The sequence below is a fragment of the Balaenoptera borealis genome (genome assembly GCF_965194805.1).
Source record: "Balaenoptera borealis genome assembly, chromosome: 7".
Taxonomy (NCBI): Eukaryota; Metazoa; Chordata; class Mammalia; order Artiodactyla; family Balaenopteridae; genus Balaenoptera; species Balaenoptera borealis.
Genome location: NC_138864.1, coordinates 100582618 through 100608456, shown reverse-complemented (window position 1 = coordinate 100608456; position 25839 = coordinate 100582618). Strand labels below are relative to the sequence as shown.

Genomic DNA, 25839 nt, shown 5'->3' with positions numbered 1-25839 from the left:
TAAATCTAGATTTTTTCTTAGGCCTGATAGGCAGAGCCAGCTGGATGTGTCTATACATTGAGAAATCAATTACATGCATTTTCTCCACGTTATCATAGATTATATTCTGTTTGGTATCTGACTTTGAGCAGAATGATATGTAATATAAAACCCTAAAATACACAGGCATTTCGTCTAAGCTATCATCTATCTATCTATCCATTTATGATAGGACTGCCTTGTATTTTAAACAGACTGGCCCATAAATCAAAATTCTGAAAGGATATATAGAAATGTTTGTTAAAATATTTTATTGACACCAACACCACTCTACCTTTCTATGAGAAAGCAGCTTTCTACAGTCTTTAAGTTTCATAGGAGATTTATTAACTATAGTAAAGTAAAGAAAGAAAAAAATTAACATAGTTCAAATTCAAAATAGAGAAAAAAATTTTAGGAAAAAACATTAACAGTATTTCAATCTGGACAGAATTGATAAAACTGTGAGATAAAAGAAAGATATCCTTGGCTTTCAATACTTGCCTAGCATTGTGAATTAAGCACTGGATTTAGAGAAAATCTGTTAATATATTTGTAAATCTGTAAATACATGTCTCCAAACATTCAATCTAGAAGATACTGATTTCTGCCCATCTGGTACAATTCTTTCTGCGGCAGACCTAATCACTCTGCTCAGTGTACAGAGAGGACCAGGACTTACATAGGGATGTGGTCTGAGAGTTACTAGTTGTTTAATCTTGACAAGTTATTTAACCTTCCCTCCCCTCAGGCTCTGTTACCACTCTACTCTATACAGCTTTCACTGTAACCCACCTCAAAGCCTTCCTTTCCAGAGAAGGGTGTAAATAAATAATTTTAAAAAGAAAATGCAACTCAAGCCTAGATTTTTTTATTCCAAATTCCAAGGTCATGATGATAGTTGAAAATATATTATTGTCCATTAAGAAATCAATTTAGTAATAAATATTCATTGATTTTATAATGAATGCATTTTAATTTAGGAATAGTAAACAGAGATTTCTCAATTCTTAAGCACTGAGAGATTTAAAAACAGTAAGAAACACCATTTTATCCATTGTGGTAGGAATACACAGGCTGTGTTTATGGCATATTAGGAAAAATTTGGAAAAGCAAATATTCAGGATATTTCAGATAATTTCATAGTATTATTTTATTGTATTGACTGAGGTTTACAAAGAAAGCCCAAATAGATTATAATATATTATTTTAATAACATGTAGGTTGCAGAAAAACATGACTGTGAGGACAGGCTTAGGAGGTATTGTGGATGGACATAACAACATGTGCACTTTTTAAATTCTTGCTTCCAACGAAGTCTGCAATCATGTGAATAATAACGGAATTTGGAATATGGTATTTTTCTAACAAAGATACAGTTATTTTTAATTAGGGAAAATTTACTAGCTAAATTTTGGACACATAAGTGATCATAAACTAAGTTTATGAATTTCTCTAAATTTATTTATTTATTATTATTATTATGTTATACAATGTTATTGACTTTATTCCCTGTGCTGTATGTTACATCCTTTTGACTTACTTATTTTGTAGTTGGTAGTTTGTACCTCTTACTCCCCTTCACCTATTTAACCCACCTCCACCTCCTTCCCCTCTGGCAGCCACTAGTTTGTTCTGTGTACCCGAGTCTGTTTCTGCTTAAATTTAGATATTACATTTTTTCATTTGATAATCTAAAATATTATTTCTATTATCAGTTAAAACAAATTTACTCCATTGGAAAATATGTAAAGATGTATTGAAGAAAAACAGGTATTTAAATTTGAGTAATTTTAATGTTTGGCACAAGAATTTTTCTAAATTTAAATGGTAGAGAGAGATTAACATTTACTGAGTATTCTAGAAATTCTTTGACCAACACTTTTGACGATGACAAAATAACCTCCTCGGTAGGTAATATTAGATTGAAAGACATAAAGATCTCATCTTTTGAATTTTAATAAAGGATGAAAACTCATTTCTCATTACACTTTGTACCCCTCATCATTGTACTTATGACAATTAAAACTAATTTATTATTTGTATACTTATTTATTGAACATTTATTTTTTCCACTAGACTCTGAACTCCATGAGGACAGAGATTATACCTATTTTAATCTACACTGTATTTGGAACATAATAATAATGACAATAGTGTGTTAACTTTTATTGAGTGGTTATTGTCAGACCCTTTTCAAGCATTTTATATATATTATTGTAAAGTACATTTAATTTTATTTGTTGAGCTAATAAATCCAGGCAAAAGGCCTTAAATTTATAGAATGAAGTACAAAAGACTCTTTTGCCAAGCAGAATGTGGTCCAGGGTGAGAGGGCCTGTAAAGATCAGCTACTCCATATAAATGATGAAACCGACAGGCCACAGATGGCCAGCAGGCACATGAAAAAATACTCAACATCGCTAATCACCAGGGAAATGCAAATCAAAACCACAATGAGATATCACCTCACACCTATCAGAATGGCCATCATCAAAAAGAACACAAATAACAAATGTTGGTGACAATGTGGACAAAAGGAAACCCTCATACACTGTTGGTAGGAGTGTAAATTGGTGCAGCCACTGTGGAAAACTGTATGGAGGTCCCTCAAAAAACTATAAATAGAACTACCACATGACTAGCAATTCCACTCCTGTGTATATATCTGAAAAAAACCCCACTAGTTCAAAAAGATAATGCACCCCAATGTTCATAGCAGCATTATTTATAATTCCCAAGACATGGAAACAACCTAAGTGTCCAACAACAGATGAATGAATAAAGAAGATGGGGTATACGTATGCAATGGAATACTATTCAGCCATAAAAAGAACAAAATTTTGCCATTTGCAACAATATAGATGGACTTGGAGAGCATTATGCTAAATGAAACAAGTCCAGAGAAAGACAAATACTGCATGATATCACTTATGTGTGGAATCTAAAAAATACAACAAACTAGTGAATATAACAACAAAAAAAAGCAGGCTCCCAGATACAGAGAAAAAACTAGTGGTTACCAGTGGGGAGGGGGTGGGCTATATTGGGGTGGGGAAGTGGGACGTACAAACTATTGGATGTAAGATAGGCTGAAGGATGTATTGTACAACACGGGGAATAGAGCCAATATTTTATAATAACTGTAAATGGAAAGTAAGATTTCAAAACTGTATTTTAAAAAACCTGTAATGTTAAAGTTGTTTCATCAGAACACTGCAAGTATGTGCACATATATTTGTAATATTATATTTCAATTGTTCAATATAATATTATTGTTCAATATAATATTAATTTCAATTGTTTTCAGCCATTAGAAATCTAGAATTTTTTTTAAAAAACCTAGTTGAGGTTTTAAACTTCAGCTTGATTTTCCCTTTTCTTATGACCGTAAAACATCTGTAGAGTTTGCCATATGGAAGTGTCTGGCTTTACTAATAGTCTTGTTTCTAAAAAATTATATAGGAACGTGTTTTGGCAAAAAAATCATGATTAATAAAATCATTAATCATAGTAAATGTAATGCTTCAGAGAATACAGAATTTTGATCCTGTGGTTGGGGAAGACTACTTTTGAAATATTAGTATTTTCTCACTGACTTTTTAAGAATTGTAAATTTTAAAAAATCACTTCCGATTTTTATGGAGTGAAAGTTTAAATATCCATTGGGTAAAGAGGTCAGATGATAAGTAGCTTTTATTGAGCAACTCTCTTTACAACTCTCAGTACAACTCTGATCAGTAATAAATACTCATGCTATTATGGTGTCTAAAAAGTACGCCAGTAAGAAAGTACTCTGCCTACAAGGAGAGGCTGAGTCGAGTAAGGACCTCGGAAAGTGAGCTCAGTTCTTGCAAGTTTAAAAGCAGTAGACTCTTGAGGAGAACTAAAACTAAGGGGTCTAGTACGGTCTTTCATGCTATAAAATCCACACAAAGTTATTTAACTTTTATATCAGATCCCAAATACGTTAAGGCATCTGCTTCAAACAGTTACAGGATGCAGGAAATGCATCTATTATCTTCATTAAGTTTCCCAATCAGAATTTATGCTATGATCCCTTTCAATAATCCCACGGTTTTAAACGTGATATCCCACCTTGCTGGAATATGATGCTTAGAAATCAAACAAAACAGGCTGAAACTAGTGAAGGATGAAGGTCTCAGTATTTGTTTCGTTCCAAAGAACTCCTTTTTCCATAACGAAATGAATTCTGTTGACAGCCCCTTATTCTTAGGGTCCTTCCTCTCTCCTACAAGGGCTGAGGAAGGTTTCTTACGCTCTTTTGCCATCATCTTGGCTGCCCTCTGATTTCATGACCTTTGAGTTAATCCTTCTTTTTTTCCTATTAGCAAGTGTAAGCAGGCCAACTTCAAACGAACTGCAATAGGTCACGAGGTTTAATGGGCATAGAGATAATCATCTAAATTACATTTCTAGGTCTGATGGGCTAGACAGACTCAAGAGGGTGACTTTACCAGCAAATTTGCTGTTAATCAGCCAGGTTGGTGGGTCTGAGTATAGCTGCCTTTGCCTTCCTCCCCGAGGGGCTGGCTCTCATTGACTGATGAGTGAAGGCAGCTGCATTAACTTTCTTCTCCCACAAAATGTGTCGTGTCCCAAAAGGACATGAAAGTCAAACGTGGCCACAGCTCAAACACCAGACGCACTCTTTTCATCTCGGTGGAATTATCTGCCCTCTACTTGTAGATCGTGATCCTCTGCACAACAGTTGTTGCCGATTTTCACGATCTGTTAACACTTAGGAATTTTTACATTAAAGAACTTTTTTCTACATTTGTTTCTTGTAGCATCTAAGAAAATGCCATAACCTATTGTATATTTTTATTGCTGCATGATTCTTAACTTTAAAAGGAAGACGAAACATGGAATTACTCTAAAGATAAAAGGAACCAAAATAATTTTGCCTCTTAAAATTCAAAGACAAACATCCCTTTGGAACTGGCAGAGGGAACATCATCATGAGTTGTTTTTACAATACAGGCTTATCCAATCTGGTTACAAATTTCAGCGTATATCAGACAAAAACAGCAGCCTTTCCTCTGATAGAGTGTGGTGTTAGAATATATGTTTAACTGAAATGGCAAAAAAGAATGAACTGGAATCATTTTTAAATTAATCAATATGTTGAATATATAAATGAATATGATACAGTATCTCTCATCTCTATAACACTTTATAATTTACAAAAGCCCTTTTTATCCATTATCATTTTATTCTTAATTACAATCCAATGAAAGAGTTTGGGGCAAATATTATTATCTCCATTTTAAACATCATAGCAATTTTCTGCTAAGTGGCAATCTCAATGTCACTAAGGTAGTAAGTGATAGAGGTCAGCAAGAAAATCCAGGTCTTCTGATGCGACACCCAATCCTTGTGTATAAATGAGTAACATTTCACAAAATGTGGTCTTCTGGTGGAATGCACTAGCGGTTTAAAAAAAAAAAAAAGGCATTCACTCAATGAAGCCTTCTTGGCAGAGGTGGTGGGTAAATTGGGTTTATTCAATTAGCATTCTAAAGTGAAAAAATCAGATATACTGAACTGATTTAATAAGAAGGATGTTAGTTTGTCAAAATAGCTGCATACATTACAATTCTTCTATAACCTTGGATGACTCTGAATAGCATGAAGTGTATAAAAGCCACAAATACAAGAAATCATATTTTGGCTTGATGCTGAAGAGACCATGTAGAAATTTAACAAACCAATGGAATACAAATGATTTAAATGAAAGCCAGAATCAAAAGAAATGTTGGATTTTATAAATGCCATTCTTAAGATATTTTAAGACTTTTTCGAAATTGTAAAAATTTTACCTTCCCCACCCACTCACATACCAAAAAGAAGAAAAAGAAAGGAAGAATTTAGAAACTTTAGACTCAGTGGTGGTTAATTACACAGAGGACTGATGTAGGATGAGGATACATTGTGAACTCTGTGGTGAGGTCTCTAGAGATTGGGGACAGAATGAAAGAGAAGGAAATTAGAGTGTGGAGGGTATTCATTTCTAAGAAAAGGACTTTTTAATGAAGTACAGATTGGTCAGATGATTACTAAATATATCATCACTCTTTGATGACTGAATACTAGGAGGAATGGGGTAAAGACTATTTGAATATATTCATACAATAATATGTCACCAAACATGAATCTGGTCCATTGATGAGCACAGCCTTTATTTTCATTACTGGTCAGTTTAGAAGTTTCAACTTTTCAATGTTTAACAAAAAGAAGTGGACTTTGGCTTTTAAAAGTTGCTTTTTATCAAAACAGATACAAACAAAAAAACAAAAGAAAACAAGAAAAAAATACTTACTGGATTCTTAAACGAAGCTTTTATCCAAAATATACTACTTTGTTTGGTATGTCTTTTACCTGATATTTGGTGAAGTTTTCCTTTCTGTTTTGGTTCCTTTTTGTTTTCATTGATTTGAATTACGTTTAGCAAGGGCAAATAAAACTAAAAAACATCGTCATTTATGTTATCAAAATAACCATTGAAATACTCAGTCTGATCTAATGTTATATAAGCAAAACATGAATGCCTTTGACAATTTTGGAGAATTCAAGAAAAAACGTAGGAAAATGTCTTTGTTGTTTAGAATCACTTATAGGAAAGGTTAGAAAATGTTAAGAAAATGAATAAATACACATTTGTGCCGTAAAGAATACAGAGTGATCAATATAAGATTGAAAGTCAAGCTATGGGAAGCATCACTGAAGGCATTTATTTTGTTCCCTGAAAAGCTATCTCCCTGGTGACATTACCTAGAAATTAGTCTTTTCACACACCACAACAGGGTTTTTTGAGAAGTAAAGAAACTGTTTTTCCTATCATACAAGTAAATAGACTACAGAAGAACCATATTGAAAAGAGAATGCACCTGAGTTGCATAATCCTAAAAGCAGGTGCTTTTTATATGAGAAAGAAGGGCATACACTCCGATATTAAAAGGCAATGGTTCTCAGAGGGTGGTTCCTGGACCAGATGCCCAGGATCAGCATCACTATGAAACTTGTTAGACATGAAAATTCTGGGAACTACACTAGTCCTACTGAGTCAGAAACTGGGGCTGGGGCCAGCAATCTATGCTTTAACTAGCCTTCCAGGAGATTTCCAAGCGTGCTCAAGTCTAAGAATCACTAGTATAAGGAAAAGCAGCGATGCGAGAGGAATGAAAGGACACTGAAGGCAGTTGACTATAGCAAGGACAGTGGGCCCTGGCAAAATGGTCCAACCCTTTCTGGGGGAGGGTATCGTCAGCCTGTACAAGCAATCGGTGACACTTAAGAAGCTAAGGTCGAGATGGAAGTGAACTAAAGAAGTATACTAGACTGGAGAGGAATGAGATGGCAAACCATGGGTCTAATCCTCCAAATCTGCTTTGGCACACAGCCCCCTTAAACCCTGGGCCCAATAGCCAGCAGTGGGACAGGCCCCATGACATCTGGGAAAGGGAGTGATCACAGGGTCTTAATGAGCCCCTTGAATCAGACTTGTGATGGCCTAAACTTTTGCTCCTTGGTATTTAAAACACACACACGATGAAAAAAAAGAGAATAGTATCTAGCAGTAAATTGAGACTGGGATAGTCTTCTAACTTTTCATTTATTTAAAATGTATAGATTAGTGAGGTTTTTAAAAGTCATTTGGTCCACCCCACCCTGTGATGCCTGAATTCTTTCTTTAATATTGCTCCCAAGTAGTCAACTAGTCTATGCTTTGGATACTTTGAAGAGAAACTGATTGCTTTTCGAGGGCACCTATTTTATTGTCTTTGGAAAGCTTAGAGGTATGATAATGCACTCACTTATATTGAACTGGTAGCTGTCTTCTTGCTGTTGTGAGGCTCAACAAAATACCAGAATTAGGGACATTTGTCATTTTTTTAACTGCCCGTTACTCAACCTCTTCTTATTTAGGAGGAATCCTGTACTATGAAATCTGGGTACACCTGCTCCATCTGTCTAGTAAATTGGATGAGAACCTGTGACCTAAATTTGACAACTGGATATCCCACCCTAAGAATTTGAGTCTGGAGTAAATGACAAATAAGAAGGGACAGTTTAGAGATTATCTATTGGCCCTGATGTTCAGCAGCAGTGGCAGAAGCAGCCGCCAGTGATGATGCCAGGAGGAACATCCAGACCAGATGGTTCCCATGGGGTGACATTGTCTGTGGCTTCTTCTACTTCCCTTGATTCCTATCTATTTTCTTGTTCTTTAGTCTTTCTGCAATAGCTCAGTTTTACAGGTTGTCAGGTATATTTTGGACAAGTTCCTTTTCCACTTAGGGTAACCAGAATTGATTTCTGTTTCTTGCACCCAAGAACCTTGACTGTTAAAGTAGATTATGATGGAAGGTTGTGGGAAGTTGGGAGGGGTAAGAAATAATGAATTTGACATTAAAGATGTTGACTGTGATAGAAGGTGGGTTATCTAAGTAAAAGTGGTTCATAGGCAGCTGGAGAAGTGGGTGGAGTCCATGAGGAGGGTTGAGACTGGAGGTAGGTAATTCATAGCCATCTTTAAAGTCCTAGGGCTGGAAGAAATATTCTTCCAGAAGATGAACCCTATATGGAATTCACCCATCTCTCCTGAGAGAGTATTCCAATTTCTTTTGATAATTGTTTCTTATCCATAGTCAGCTATGAGCTTTGGGTGACTGACCTCTTACCAGCTCTAGAGATAGACCTTGTTGGCTTAAGTTAATCAACAGTAAATAGTTGGGCACAAAATCAAATCAGAGATAATGAGATTTGTGCAGATTTTGCAAGAACTTCTAGGAATGCGACATGAGGATATGAAGTCTGTTATGGCCACAGACATGTGTAGACATCTAAGAGGACCTACAGTTGCCCAAGAGTTCCCAGGTGGAGTCTGAGGGAGAAGCAACAACCAGTATGTACACCAGTGAGATGAAGAGGAAACGGTGACGCCATTTAAGCACTGAATCAGACTTCACCTGAAGCCAAAAATATCTCTAGATGTTTACATGTTTATGTTACTAGCTGTTACATCAGCTAGTAAATCCCCTTTATTTTTATTTATTTATTTTAAATGATAGTATTTTAATTAATTAATTAATTTATTTATTGGCTGTGCCACGTGGCTTGTGGGATTTTAGTTCCCCGACCAGGGAGAGAGCGGAGTCCTAACCACTGGACAGCCAGGGAATTCCCCCCTTTGTTTTAAAATTCAGTTCAAGTTGGATTTTTAACATTAGCAGCATAAACTGTTCTCACCATTAGATCCCTTCTCTTCAACTCCCCACACATATTAAGTTTATCATTTGTAATATGAGTAAAGCGGGTTATATCAGAAGACACAAACTGACAGTCTGAGTTGAATCTGATCACAGAAGTTTTATCTACGTTTGTTTGGTTTGCAGAGGGTCCCTTTTTAAAAATTATCACCAACGTATAAAACTTGGGGGGGTCTTCCATTAAAATCCAAATATTTGGTTTCTTTTGAGGACTCAGGGGATCTGACAATACTGAGCCAGAATGGCATGATCACCTTGAGCTGAGTAGTTGCCGTTCACTTTGAACAAGGCACATGCTTTCCATTTTCCACAGTGCCTACCACTTCGTATTGCCTCACATTGGTCTAATTCTGTCACGTACGTTACCCACCTCTGAAAGGATTTGTGTTTGCAACACTTAATGGTCAGTGAGGTCTGTCCAGGCCTCTTAAGTTATTTCATTTAAGTAAAAGGTAAACAAATGCAAACAAAATGCAGTGAAACTGCCACTCTTGAAAGAGGAACTAACACACATTTGGAAGCCTAATCACACTCCGTATATCAGGCTTATAGGAATTTATTTGGGGCAGAACATGATGCCTGATAACAGGCATTTTATTTCATGGCTGAGCAGGTTTCCTCACTTGTCATCTGGGGCACAAATATCTCAGTGGGTTAGGAGCAGCTAATTAAATAACAATGACTATCATGAGCTTTAAAACCAGACAGACCTGAATTTAAGTCCTAGGTCTGCCCCGTGTTTGCTGTGATGATAGTGCCTATCACATACGGTTGTCATGTATAAAAGTGATAAAATATGCCAAGAACAGAACGTGACATGTAGGCATTTATTATGATAGACTGCTGTACTGTATGAGCTTATTCCAACAGTGTATAATAGTTCTGATTGAGGACTTTCAACTTGCAAGGTATAAATAAGAACTAATTTAATTTTTTCCAATAACTACAACTGTCATGCTCCATTGACTAATCTATCCCCTGTCTTAATGGGCCTGGACCCCTTAATGATATTAAAGCTCTGTATCATTACACTTCAGTCATTGTCATTTATAAAAAGTCTCATTTTCATTAGAAAGGTTAAGCCTATTCACTAAAACTTTAATTTTATACTAGACCCAAAGCTTTCCAGAAGGAAGGTTAGACTTGTAGCTCCTGCAGCTTATGATGGGTTTAATTCTAAGATGGCCCTTACAGTTCTTGGCCCCTGGTGTATATACATGTTCTTCCAGTTATTCAAGAAAACACTAATCTAGGTGTTGCTGTGAAGGGATTTTTGCAGATGTAATAACGTCCCAAATCAGTTGACCTTAAATTAGGGAGATTAAATCTGGGTTTAGAGATCCGAGACAGGGAAGACAGAGAGAGAGAAAGAAATGAATCTGAGAGGGATTCAAGATGTGGGAGATTCTCCATTGCCAGCTCGGAGATGGAGGGAACCACATGGCAAGGAATGCAGGCAGCCTCTGGGAGCTGAGAGAAACCCTCAGCTGACAGGTAGCAAGGAAACAGAAACTTCAGTCCTACAGCTGCAAGGAACTGAATTCTGCAACAACCTGAATAAACTTGGAAGCCAATTCTTTCCCAGAGCCTCCAGCCAAGAATTCCACCTGACCAACACCTTGGTTTCAGCTTTCAGCTCCTGAGCAGAGAAACCAGTCACACTGTCCCTGGATTTCTGAGCTACTAAACTGTGAACTAGTAAATGGATGTTGTATTTTTTAAAAATTTTTATTGAATATAACTGATTCACAATGTTGTGTTAGTTTCAGGTGTACAGCAAAGTGATTAGGTTATCTATCTATCTATCTATATGTATACATATATTTTTTTACATTCTTTTTCATTATAGGTTATTACAAGATACTGAGTTTCGTTCCCTGTGCTATACAGTAGGTCCTTGTTGGTTATCTACTTTATATGGATGTTGTTTTAAGCTGAAAAATATGTGATAATTTATTACAAACAAATAGAACACTAACACCAGGAGGCTGGAGGTAGTGGATGAGATATTCTCTCTCGGGCTTTCCTAAACTCACTCCTCTTGATCTGAGTCAGGAAGAAGGAGAGGGGAAGAGAAACCTCCTCTTCAGTGCTCATCATTGTTGACCTAGCTCATTGTCTACACTTGATGTGGATGGAGGTAGCCTCAAATAAGTGCTGATGATGAAGCAGCTGCCTGGAGCACTGAGTCTCAGCTACCTTTTTCAGCTGAGCCAATCTACAGCCTAAGGTACCTAGTTGTCCCATGCTGGGTCCCTGATTAGCCTATAGAAGAACCTAGGTTTTTCTACCTTCTACAGCTTCAACACTGGGGGCTATGGCTTGAGACATATATCTCCAGGCCTTGAGATATACCTCTTGGTATAGATATAGTTCTAGGTCCTTGTCCTTTCTTAGCCTCTGAACCTCACCAATTGCAATATCTCAGAAAGCTCTTTCTCCTTCTAGTAGTACAAGGTCATTCTGCAAGTCATGTAACTAAGCAGACATCCAACCAGGTAAATAAACACCTTTCTCTCCTTGAAATCATCTCCAAACTTTGAAGGTGATTCCTTCAGAGAGACGAAATCATGGACACCTTTCTCCACTAGAAGTGATGGGAAGTAGGTAGCCTTACTTCTAGATCAATGCATTCCCCAAAGGTCAACTCTTCTCCTTCTCAGTCCCTTCATACCTCTCTTGATGCTAAGTATGGGAAAGTCAAAGGCTAAGAAGGTGGCTTTCTTTTTACTGAGGCAAGAAGTGTTTAGAAACTTTGCATTATTTGGTTACCTTCAGGGGCAAGAATGATGCCAACACTATTCTCCTACGAACGTAATGATGCATTTTAACATTTTTGAAAGGTTGTATCCATATGACCTAGAGCATAACTTAAAAAAACAGAACATATATTTTGTATTTAGCTTGGAAGTATCATTTAATTTTACAAATATCAATTAAGAATCTTTCTAGGCATTGTACTAAGTGGTGTGATTAAAGACCTAGAATTTGGCCTGAAGAAACGTACTCTGCATGTGTGTATGCATGCAAGCACCAATGCACATATGTGCATGTGAAAGAGAGAGAGACAAAGAGAGAGAATGAGAAAGAAAGAGAGAGGCAGAGAGATAGTAGAGAGACAGAGCGTAAGTTCCAGGAACAGACTGTTAGTTAAGTATAGTGTTATAATAAAGATTTACCCGCAAAGATTTCACTATCTTGAAGAATATTGTGTTAATGGGTAGGGGAATTCGCTCTGTTTAAAATAGGATATGAAAGAGGTTCTGAGTGCTCCTTCTGGTAAAAAAAAATAAGAGATTCATTTAAAAAATACTTTAAAAAAATACATTTAAACCAAACATTTCAAGACTTAAACATGTGTATCCCCTCTAATTCTTTCCTGGTGTAATGAATCCATGTACTTGGCCTAATGGATCCATGTACTTTTGTTTGGATTTTTTGAAAAAGCAAAACAAAACAAAACATGAACAAACAAACAAATGCAAACTTTTGATCAAGCCAGAGGCCCTCTTCGACCTCCCCCAGAGCAGGATCTTACTGAAAAGTGACAATCCTTCTCCACCCATGGATCCTCAGGGCAGTTTTGAAAAATCTGAGATGTTCATAGATGTTTTTACTCTTTCTTGGATGTAAAATTTAAACTTTATACCATTTTTATTATACCTAATAAAAAATGAAACCTTTATTCTGTGGGTCTGCAAAAGCAACTTTTGAAGTTGGATGTATCTATCAACATACTTATTAAAAAGCATTTTTTTCCCTACAGTTTTGGAGAGAGTCTGAAAACCAATGTCAGTATGGCTTAGATATTCATAATTGTTTACACATGTTTCAGTAACAAAATATATTTGGGGGGGTTGGCACTTTACTTTTAGGATTTGAGGCAGCTGGAAATTATTATCATTATGGGCAAAAGTGTTCTAACTAGATAATGGTGTTAAAAAGAATATAATACTCCTGGAACATTACTTCTAATATACAGCACCTATTATTTTATTAAGTTATTTAAATATGGATTGGTTGTTGTCTGGTCAGTTACACACTAAGATATCTAAGTAAATAGATATCTCAGAATTAGTATCAAATAGAAAATGACTGTGGTTTCCTATTATTAATATTATTATTGTTACACCGAGAAACCTTAGTAATCCTTTTAAGGGCTTGATAGTTAATATTCCACATATTGCAGAGACAAATTCTAATTAAATATTTAAGAAATAGGACATCGTTTCCAATCATGATGCAAGGTATCAAATACCTTGGAGATGTATAAAAATTCTTTTCATATTCGCTTATCCAAGGGAAAAGAAACAATAATTAATAAGGGATTCTGTGCCTCCCAGAACCTGAAGTGTTTCTTCTAAGGAGCTAGACTATGTTAAGAACCAAAGGGAAGCTAGGTTCAAAGGAAATTCATCTAATATTTGTGCTCTGGTTATGAAAGGGGGTGAGAGGCTGATCATTAGCGGCATGTGGCCAGTTGGCAGGAAGGCTGTGGGCCAGACTGAGGGGTTAGTGTGATCACAGATGGACTTAGCATGGGAAAGAGGATGCCAGAGAGTCCCAGGCAGTGCATGCTATTTTGGGGGCTTTATACGAATCATTATTTTTTCATTCTGTGCCAGTATTGACACAGACAAATGTATTTGTTCACTGGCTATTGAAGATTTGCAGATTACCAAAATAAGTCTCATCCTTGGACACATCACTGAGAGAGGATTTTTTAAAATAATGCTTTATACTACCTCTAAATATAATGCCTTCCTTTCATCAAGAGGATATATTTTTTAATATCAAGAGGATGCCAAAAGACTTAACAAATAAGGGTGTGGAATAGTAGGGTACATATTCTAAAGAGGAAATAGAGACCTCTTTTTATTCGAGGAGAATGGTCGGTAAATTTGCAATCGATCATTCATTTGATAAATTTGGAAATAGCAATTTTGCATTAAAGACTTTCTTAAGGATGGAGAACTGGCTCAAGGAACTCAGGAACCGTGTCTAGGTCTGGATTCCAATAGCTCTTCTACATAGGGTACAACTACTCACTGCCGGGAGGTTTGATAACCAGCCCAGGGGTTCTCATCCTCACTCTGCAGTGACTGGCAATGAACCTTGGTAATTTATTGACTATAAACCTTGGCATGTTATTGAGTTTTATTTGTATCCAGGGTGAGGAGTTAGACATCCAAGATCCCCCCAACTCTAAAGTTTAATGTGTCACATATATACAATGGAATATTACTCAGCCATAAAAAGAAGTGAAATTGAGTTATTTGTAGGGAGGTGGATGGACCTAGAGACTGTCATACAGAGTGAAGTAAGTCAGAAAGAGAAAAACAGGGCTTCCCTGGTGGCGCAGTGGTTGAGGGTCTGCCTGCCAATGCGGGGGACGCGGGTTCGAGCCCTGGTCTGGGAGGATCCTGCGTGCCACGGAGCGGCTTGGCCCGTGAGCCACGATTACTGAGCCTGCGCGTCTGGAGCCCGTGCTCGGCAACGAGAGGCCGCGATAGTGAGGGGCCCACGCACCGCGATGAAGAGTGGCCCCCGCTTGCCACAACTGGAGGAAGTCCTCACGCAGAGGCGAAGACCCAACACAGCCATACATACATACATCATACATAAAAAGAATGTAAGCAGACAAGAATAGCATTAAAAAAAAATAAAAATAAAAAAAAAAGAGAAAAACAAATACCGTATGCTAACACATATATAAGGAGTCTAAAAAAAAAAAATAATAATTGTTCTGAAGAACCTAGGGTCAGGACAGGAATAAAGATGCAGAGGTAGAGAATGGACTTGAGGACATGGGGAGGGGGAAGAGTAAGCTGGGATGAAGTGAGAGAGTGGCATGGACATATATACACTACCAAGCGTAAAATAGCCAGTGGGAAGCAGCCGCATAGCACAGGGAGATCAGCTCGGTGCCTTGTGACCACCTGGAGGGGTGGGATAGGGAAGGTGGGAGGGAGACGCAAGAGGGAGGGTTTATGGGGATGTATGTATATGTATAGCTGATTCACTTAGTTATACAGCAGAAACTAGCACACCATTAAAAATAAAAAAATTAAAAAAAATAAAGTTTAATGTGATGTTGGAACACAAGTTTCACAAATGTCATAAAAATGAATATAACTCCTGCCCACAGAGCTACTGGTCAGTCCTACAACTAGAGACATACTCAGCTACTCACACTCCCCTCCACTGGCATCTGCCTCATTTACAGCTTTGGCCCCTGAAGCCCTTCCCCGCTATGATAGCCTCAGTTAAGAAGATTTTTTCCCAAGTTTTACTGAGATATAACTGACAAAGAGGATTTCTGAAAGTTCCCTGTAACCTAACCTCACTTGTAAACTTTCTTTTACAGAAAAAAAAAAAAAGACTACATGATCCAAATAATAACCTACAAATTAACATTTGGGGCCAAAGCATTTTGGAAAACATATACTTATTTCAGCAATCTACTTTTGGAGCAGAGCGGAGTGCCTAAGAGCATAGCTTGTAAAGTAGCAGAGTTCTGGAACCAGGCTGCCTGGGTTCAAAAACAGACTCTGCTACTTCTAAGCTATGTGACCTTGGGCAAGTTCTCTGGGCCTCCATTTCTCCCTCTATGGAATAGGAATTATCAAAGTGTCTACCTTCTAAGTGTTTTGCTTTGAGAATTGAGTTAATAAATGTAAAGCAATTAGAATAGGCCCAGGCACACAATAAGTGGTGGAAAAAATGTTAGATACTATGCAACTTAAATATTCTCAAAAGAGACAAATTTCTAATCTGTGAAGATGTATTAACATTTGGGAAATATCCAAAAGTCATTTGGAACAAATTCTGATTTTTAAAAAGTGGGGGAATGTTTAGCAGTTTGGGTTGAAATTATGATGTGTATATAGAATGAGACTTGTTTTCTCATTTAGATTATTATCAGGTATAAATAAGTTTATTGTCTTTTGAAATGATGGCTTTCAAAATGATAGTCCTTCTTTCAAAAAGAGATTATACATACTAAAACACTAAATTATGGTTATACCCTGTGCCTGATGACACAAAGGTATAATCTTTGTCCTTTGCTGTTCATTTGTAAAAATGGCACAGGGAGCATTGAGTTCCTTATCTTTAATGGAATCCACCAGAAAGATATCGCCTTGTTTGGCAAAGAAATACTTCCCCTCTTTTTGTTGAAAACTCTTGTATTCTCAGTTTCTCAGCTGAGATTGCTAACAAGATGACATACAAAATTAATCATGCAACTATCAAAATTAAAACACATGTTCAGGGCAAATTTTACACTCAATTCTGGAATTTTTGTTTTAGCACCTTCACTACAAAATTTATAGTATAATTTAGCACAGGTGGTTTGTTCTGCAAAGCCCTTCACATGTTTACATCTTGTTAAATCAAAATTTAAATATAAGCAATTAAAAAATCTCCAAATCATTTTGCTAGACCTCAATAGAAAAAAATAAAGCCTGTTTTAAACTTTCCTCCTTTACCAACCTGAAGACATATTTTATTTATCTGCCTATTTCTCTTTTGCAAACACGTATACTGAGCTCCTCCTGTGCCCAAGCACTATTTGAAGCTCTTTACGATATTAACTCAGGTTTTCCTTAAAACCACCTTATGGGGTCAGTACTATTATATCTATGACAGATGAGAAACTTTCATAAGATCTCCAAACACGCACGTGATGAACTGCAACTCAAATCCAGACAGCATAAATAATGTTTTGATGAAAGTATTTAAGAGAGGTTATTTCACTTAAAGAAAATGTTTCCCTCCCTGTTATTTCTAAAACCTTTGAAATCTGGGTCTCTTAACTTTATCAGGAATTTAATTTTAAAATAACCTATCAGGTCAAGAATTCCACATGAAAAATTTATTTTCCAAATCATTAGGTCTGGAAAGATCATCCTGAAGCATTTGGGAGGTGAGAGGGAGGGGAGGCAGAGGAGGTGAAAAACCCCCCAAAGTCAGTGAAAGTCTGCACCACATTGCTGAAGAATGAGGTTCTGAAGAGTCGGGGGGCCAGTGGAGTGGAGAGGTCTGATGGGCTTTGAAGAGTGAGGTCATGCTCAGTGTTTTAAACTCATTAGTCCTGCCTAAAAAAAATGGATGTGGGTAAGAAAGAAGAAAAGAAAGACAAATTAGCAGCATTTTCAAAAGAAGTTAAATATGTCAGGCAGTCAGGGGTCCTAATTCTGCCTTGAGGGAACATGTGTCAAACCAGCTTGTAGATCTGCAATCGGTGAAACCGTCTGCAAGAAATACCCCATCCCTCATTCTTGTTCCTACAACACACGCCTATGGAAGGAAAGGTTAGAGTTGGTCAATTGCATGTGGAAATTTTCTCCACATCACCTAATTGAGACACAGGGCCAATCTTTCTTTGAACAAAAAACCAATCTGGTATAGCCTGCTGAAAGAAAGCACAGCGATGGCTCTGACTAATGAGGACAACAATAACTGCCCAAATGACGTATTATTAAATTTCGTCCCCTGGACCACCACGACCTACAACTCACAACCACTTTCTGAGCCCGGGAGCAGAAAGCAACGGTGAGGAAGCGCTGCACAGATGTTTATTTCTAAGGCAATATTAGATTTGGTGGCACTCTGAAAACTATAATAATTGCTGATTCTCTGTGCTCACAGAGATCATTGAAAGACTGCACATAACTCCAAAATGTACTATTGTGATATAGATACTAATTTCTTTATCATTAGGACTATAAATCAAATAATATATGGCAATAGTATAGTTGCTGGGACAAAGTAGGTGCTCAATAAATTGAATTACAATCATGTACATTTATGCCAGAAATGAAACTGTCCTTATTATGCTTGTTGCTGCTAGAGATCTTCTGCTTCAGATTATGAGTTACTAGAATAAGAATTTTTTTTAACATGGACTTTTTCATATCTCTGAAATTGTATACAGCATTGGCTGTGATTGTACATTATTCCTTGAGACAAAGGGTCAAAACTTTCATGAGATATTCAAAAGGGTACCTGCTTCCTCCAAAAGATGAAGAATCACTGGCTCAGGGACATCATTTGCCTTCCCTTGTCTTATACAGAGCCAAGCTCTGTTGTTTGATGAAGCCAAAAATGTCTTTTTAAAAATAAGTCATGTTCTAGACTTGCTTTGGAGTGGGAGGAGGACTTATAAAACTGCTCACCCTAATACCCAAGGTCTCTCCTCTCTCTCACTACCACCCTCGCTATTCTGGTGTATAACTTTGCTAGAGTTAATCTGGACTTGAGAAAGGGGCAAGAAAATGGAGAAGGAGAAACTAAAGATCTAGGGACCCTCTGGAGCCATTAAAGCCCCAAAAGTGGGTATTTAGGAATTGGAGTTATCAAAAAGGGACTCTGTTTATCTGCTTCTCTTTTAACTAAACCTCCTTCAAAGTTTCAAATGTCACATTTGAAATGCGGTAAATCTAACAGAATATTTTATTTAAAAACCTCCCAGGTTTTTTATTTTTCTATTTCCCTGTCCAATAATTCTGAAATTAGAAGACTAATTCTTAGAATGTCAAAACATAAACTTCAAACGAACATGACTGTATACAGAAGGTTGCACTCAGGGAAACCTCTGGATGCTGTCGGAAGCCAGGAAGACCCGATTCTCTTCCACAGGGTCTTGGCGCTGCTGCGCTAACGGTAGTAAAAGTTTGTTTCTTCTTGTAAAAGAAGCAGATGTGACTTGGAGAAACATGGAGGAACAGATGTGCTAAGCAAACGTTTTTATTTAAGCGGTAATTTATCTGACCATAAGTTACATTAACTCAGAGGTGAGTGTTTAACATAACTCGTTTTCACCAACTCAGAAAGATCATTTATAGAAGCACTAAAAGAGATCGTGAGTTAAAGAACACACCCCTATCATCTTTGCCTGCTTTTTAAGAAAACAATGTTACACAAAATTCCCAAGCCTTTGGTGTCTGTGAAGGCTTACTGGGCACTGAGGTAGCCTCTGTGGTCAGAATGTCTGGGTGTGCAAACTGCTCGTGAAAATAGCGGATCAATTCCCCTGGGTGCTACATGGGCTCATGAAGAACACCGGTAAAGGGTTGCGCAGCTTAGCACACAGAACTTGAAACAACTGCAGAAGGCTAAGTGCTGAAGTCAAGGGCATTTAAGAAGACTTGAAAGAGTGCCTACAATTGAGGTCATTGCTAAGGAAATGGATGCATCTGCTGCAGATCCTGCAGAGGGAAGCAGAAGACAAGAGCCAGTTCTCTACCAGGCGCAGTGGCAACCATGCCTACAGCACACACTACTTTCCGCAGTCCAGGAAAACATCTGAATCTCCTTTAAATTTAGAAGAAAGAAAATGAAATTTTAGGTCCAAGAAAAGTCTCCATTCTCTATAGAGATGAGTCTTTCTAGAGATGAATATTAATATGTTCATCATTATATCAACACAGTGGTAAAATACAATTTTAAGTATTTTTTTTTTCCTGAAAGAAGGGGTCCACAAAGGCAAAAGTGCCAGGACCCATGAACCTCAGGAATGCAACCATGTGGAACAGCCCAGGTCACTCACTGTCCTTTCTAACTTCCAGCTCGTCATTCCTGTCCTGATTCCTTTATAATTCCAGAATTTCTCGGTACTATAGGCTCCTACTTCTTTTGCTGTCCTTTTTCTTCCCTCATCTCCTTCTCTATTCACTTGCAGGTAAGCCCTAGAGGGGCATCGGGACCAAGAGTTTTCATGATGGTGATGACGACGATGATACTAATTCAACCTTGACCGAGCACTTGATCATGTACTAGGCTTGTGACAGAACTTTGCATTAATTATCTAGTTGAATCCTCAGACTGGTGCTATAAGATAGGTTCTATTACTAGTTCTAGTCTTGAAGATAAGAAAACTGAAGCTTAGGGGAGCTTATAAGCCTTGCACTAGGAGACACAGCCAATGAGGGCAGTTAGAAGCAGAGCCGGGACCACAGTCAGGCTTCTCTGACAGTGATTATAAGCATGAGCCTTGGAGTCCATGGCTTTTAACCACTAGGTTAGGAAAATGGCTTGAGATGCTTTGTTAAGATGCAGTTTGCCCTGATAAAATAATTTCCACAGAGAAAAGTGACTCTCATCCTATTTATAGAGCAAGAGAATATTCTGACTTTTACAAAGGAGACATTCTTTTCTACATGTTTAAAAACTAAGTGCAGTATTCGATCAAAGCATTCAGGAGCCTACTTAATTTTCACTCATTAAAGGCAGAGAGATATCATAGGAAGTCATCAGAGGTGGAAATTTACCCTTGAAGAAACTGTTCATGACACCCTTGAGAAATATCACCAAAAAAGATAGCATTTAATATAAAGTCTAAATAAATATAATAAATATAAAATATAAATAAATTAATATAGATGGAAATAAATAAATTAATGTATAAATAAATCTAAAAATATAAAATACTTAGCCTAAGACTTAGTTTCCTCGTAGAAGGGGGTAGGGTGGAGTAGATAATAAAAATTAGCTACATTATCTGATCTGCTTGTGAAGATTAAATAAGAGTCTGGAAGGCAGGATTATTTTCACCTTGACGACTGTGTCACTGAAGCACTGTCAAACCGTCAGCACCACAGCACAGCCTTCTCACTGTCATGAAGTATGCGTGAACAAAGTTTTTTTTTAAGTTTTGAAAAAATGTACTGTGGATATTTTAATAGAAACAATAAGGTAGTAAGGTGTGTTCAATAGTGAAAGCGATTAATTGGAAATTGTTCCAATTGTGTAATCAAGCATAACATTAAAAAAAAGCCTGTGCACTAGAAATCATTTTAACAATGAGTAGCAATAATAGTATTCTGGCTAAGTAGAATTCTAATATGTAAACTATTATAACCTGATTTAAATATTGGATACCAATATAGTCAGATATTGGGATATATAAAGTGTCTAGTAAAATATTAGATATTAGCTCTAAAACTTTCCTCATAGGTAGACTCTCAATGGGAAGACTCTGCTATCTGATATTACTCACCAAATAAAGATTATGAAGACCTCAGAATTTTGCAGTGACTCCAGAACATTATAAAAATTATCACTGTACATGACCACAGAAACAAATTTAGTTAACTAAATTTGAACAAGTTGAATTCTCGCTTAATGAGAGTTTCTCAAAAGGTCAATTAGATTGTTAAGTGTGAGGAGGGTTTTAGATTCTATGGTCCAGAGTAATGATTAAGGGGATAGATTTGCGTCAGACCCGTATTCAAATCCCACCTTTGCCACTAATTACATATGTTATGTAGAAAGCCTGGACAAGCTTTCTAACTGTTTTAACTATTCTAAAGTCTTAGTTTCTTCATATGTTAAAAAAGGGAGGGGATAAAAAAATCATCTGTTTAGGGTTGTGGAGAACACTAAGTAAGGTAGGAAGAAAAAGTGCTTCACATGATGCCTGGCACGTAATAAACGTTCTATAAATGTTGCACGACTACTCCTCCTCCGTCTGCGGCTGCTGCTGTCCGTGTCTTCCCCTACAGCACATGGCAAATTTCTAAGAGCAGAGTGCAGAGCAGATACTTAATAAACAGTTGCTGGCTGGGAGCATTTCACTACAACACAGACGCTACTGTTGAAAAATTAAATCGCATTCCTCTGGTATAATGACGTAAACAGGGTAACTAAAAAGAGTATTTCAACAATACTACAACTTTGGAATCGAACAAATTTTTATTAAGCAGTCATTGCTAAATGCTATTCTCTTATTATGGACATTTGCTAACACATTAGACAACTATCATATGAGTTGTTTTATAATTGTCCTTATGCGTTGTTGGAAATGTACAAAAAAATAAATGGGAACATTTTATAAAGCATTTCCAAATGCTATAACTGGAGTCATTCACACACCATTTAATAACTCAGCATCTAGATTGCTAATTAGTGTTTTTGTAAAATAAAGCAGCAAATACCCGTTTTAAATGCGTAGCTAAATGCTGGACGTATCATTTTTGTAAATGGTATTTTTTCTTTCCTTGGTATTTTCCCTTTCTTTATTAATTGAAATGTATTTTAAAATGAAAGCTGCTTCTAGCAAATGGATCCATGAAATGTAGTCTCCTACGGTTTTGCCCTATGACCTTTCTGCAGATTTTATTTATGACTCTATCTGGCACAACACTTTGGAGGCAAAATGTATATGAGACCACAGATCATCTGTACAAATCAATTTCTGTGGATGCTCTATTGTTATCCATGTCAAAACTTTTTGATTTGGAAGGAGATATTAAAAGAAATATTTCCCCATATGTATTTTAATTTCCTTAGAACATAAATATATCTTCTTAATTCCTATGCATGACATATTCCAGCAATAATAACAGCTTATTACTATCTAAATCTTTCTCCCTAACAGCAAAACATTATGCTATTTATGGATAAATCAACATGAAATAGTCTAGGTATGTTACTTGACTTTTTATGTTTCATTAAGAATCATGTTTTCTGTAATTGAATGCATACTTCTGATTATAATTACATTAGACAGAAAAGATGGCAAATTAATGAGGAGAATAAAGAGCTCTCAGAGTCCTATCACTGACTACAGAAATGATTAAAAATATAAGGATGAAAACAGATAAGAATAATGCTTCAACATTCAACTTTGAGGGATTATCTTTAAACTATTCATACCTCTAGTAAATCCACTACAGATTTACTAGCTTTACTAGTAGAAAGTAGAAAAGCAGGACCTCTTATTGATATACATCAGTGGTTCTCACTGATTCTCAAAGATGTCCTCTGAGGGGCTGCTTTTGCCCCTCAGAGGACATCTGGCAACATCGGGAGACACTTCTGGTTACCACCCCTTGGGGAGGGGCGTACCACTGGAAATCTAGCGGATGGAGGCCAGGGGTGCCACTAAACATCCTACAGTGCACAAGACAGCTCCCCAGAATGAAGAATGATCCGGCCCCAATATCAATAACGCTGAGGTGGAGAAGCCTTGGTCCAAATCTGGTTGTTTTATATCAGTCATGTAAATTAGCCCTTTCTCCCTCACTGATAATAACTAAACTAAGAGTTGCCTCTACAGCTACCATATGCAAATTCCAACTGGCGATATAATTAGAAACAGACACTAAACTCAAATAGTTAATTATGGCTAAGTAGGTACTTAAAATGTTTGATTATGTAAATAACACGGAATATATATTAACAAATTAATTCAATTATCTTACTATTCACCAAATTGTCATAGTAATTGATTTTTTAATTGACTGGTATGCCTTATATTTGCTTTCTTCTTCACTGTTAGTCTTTTGGTTAAATAGAAAAATGAATAGTTGATGTCCAGAAGGTGAGAGACTGGGGGAAGGAGAAATTAGGAAACTTGATTAACTGCAAATTGGATTCTCCTCTTTTGCTTACTTGAAGGTGGACTGTTTTTGTTTTTGTTTTTTTAATTAATTTATTTATTTTTGGCTGTGTTGGGTCTTCGTTTCTGTGCGAGGGCTTTCTCTAGTTGTGGCAAGCGGGGGCCACTCTTCATCGCGGTGCGCGGGCCTCTCACTATCACGGCCTCTCTTGTTGCGGAGCACAGGCTCCAGACGCGCAGGCTCAGTAGTTGTGGCTCACGGGCCTAGTTGCTCCGCGGCATGTGGGATCCTCCCAGACCAGGGCTCGAACCCGTGTCCCCTGCACTAGCAGGCAGATTCTCAACCACTGCGCCACCAGGGAAGCCCTGGACTGTTTTTTATGTTTATTTAAAATTTAATAATGGAGTCCATTAGGCCAAAATCTAATTTGAAATGTAAGGAGGAATTACAATTTTTCCTCTTAACCAACAAATAAAATATAATTAAGGTTTAATCCATTTCCTTTTAGCTTGCCATGTATAGGCTTTGGGGAATCACATACATGTATAACAGTCTATCATTTAATGTGCAGTAGTTCAACTCTGGATTTCAACCTTAAAAATATAACGAAGGCACTATAGTTGTTGGAAAAAAAAGAAAAAGAACAATTTGGAAGGCCACAAATTTGATAGAAGATTAGAAATGTTATCCCTCACTTTTTGTATTCTACACTTCATCATAGCATCAGTTTGCCATGAAACCTAAAGACTCTAATGAGATTAAGCATAAAAGATAAATAAGGGAAAGGTCTCTGATTCGAATTTTAACTGGAGCCCATGGTGAGAAAATCCTACCTCTGCTATTGACTCCTCCCAGTTCCCGAGGCCTCTCATGTCTAGTTAAGTGTCTAAAACAATCCACATTTTTCATTCATTATCTTTTCACTCATTTTACGGTTTCTAAAAGGAAGGCTAAAAAAATAGTAGTACTTATTAGACACTTTTCCATTTTATATACTAGAGTACTTCTGATGGACCACCCATATAAACTTTAAATTAAGACCTTTTGGAAAGGATTCTTATAAATGACTGAAATACTTTTCTGCAATCATCTGTAGAATATATCCCACAAGAATTTTCTAATATTTTTCTTGATATTATAGTAACACATTCCTAATATAACCTATTGCCTAAGTTAATTGTATGATAATTAACTTCTTTCTGATCAATATATTTGAGAAGGGAGGCATGTCTTGGAATATATTACATACTTCCCCACTAATGGATTTTTCTTATATTATTGAGGTATAATTTATATTTAGTATTCATAATTTATATATAGCCAAACATACTTATAAGTATTATACACAGTTAATTGCACAAATCTGAAGTGCACAATTAATTAAATTTTTATACATCTATACACCACCTGGCTATATATATGTAACCACCACCCAGATTAAGATATAGGACATTTGCCCAAAAAGTTTCCTCATGCTTAGAAGCTCCCACACCTTCTAGGTAACCACTATTTTGATTTCTATCACCATAGATTAGTTTTGACTGCTCTTAAACTTCATATAAATGAATTATAGTACGTCTTTTTATGTCTGGCTTCTTTTTCTCAACATAATGTTTTGGAGATTACCCATGTTTGTGTGTATCAATAGTTCATTTATTTTTAAATGTCTCAACAGTATTACATTGAATTTGTTTATCTCTTTTCTTATTGAACTTTTTCCAGCTTTTAGATTTTATAAGCAGCTTTTAGATTTTATACAACTGATATGAAGATTTCTTGTGCTTAAATGAAAAGAGCTATCAAGCCATGAAAAGACGTGGAGGAAACTTAAATGCATCACTAAGTGAAAGAAGCCAACCTGAGAAGCTACATACTGTATGATCCCAACTATATGATATTCTGAAACAGCTAAAGCTATGGAGACAATGAAAAAAAATCAGTAGCTGCCAGGGGTTGGCAGGCAGTGGGAGAGATGAATAGGTGGAGCACAGAAGATTTTCAGGGCAGTGAAAATACTTTGTATGATTTTATAATGTTGGATCCATGTCATTATACATTTGTCCCAACCCATAGAATGTATAACACAAGGAGTAAACCCTAAGGTAACTACGGACTTTGGGTGATTATGATGTGCCAATGTAGGTTCATCCCTGGTAAAAAATGTACCATTCTGATGAGTGATG

The 25839-nt window shown here is 36.7% G+C and overlaps 1 protein-coding gene across 10 annotated transcripts in view; it reads right to left on the bottom strand.

The window, feature by feature from the left end:
- Nucleotides 1-25839, bottom strand: part of CPED1 (cadherin like and PC-esterase domain containing 1) — a 303529-nt gene that overhangs the window by 120713 nt on the left and 156977 nt on the right. Inside the window, exon 16 of one of the 10 annotated variants that reach the window (XM_082400002.1) lies at nucleotides 14998-19522. The exons of the other annotated variants lie outside the window; for them this stretch is intronic. Coding sequence (XP_082256128.1) covers nucleotides 19493-19522 — 30 coding nt within the window. The 3' untranslated portion in view covers nucleotides 14998-19492. Of the gene's footprint in view, nucleotides 1-14997; nucleotides 19523-25839 lie in introns of those variants that run through there. 10 annotated transcript variants of the gene reach the window in all.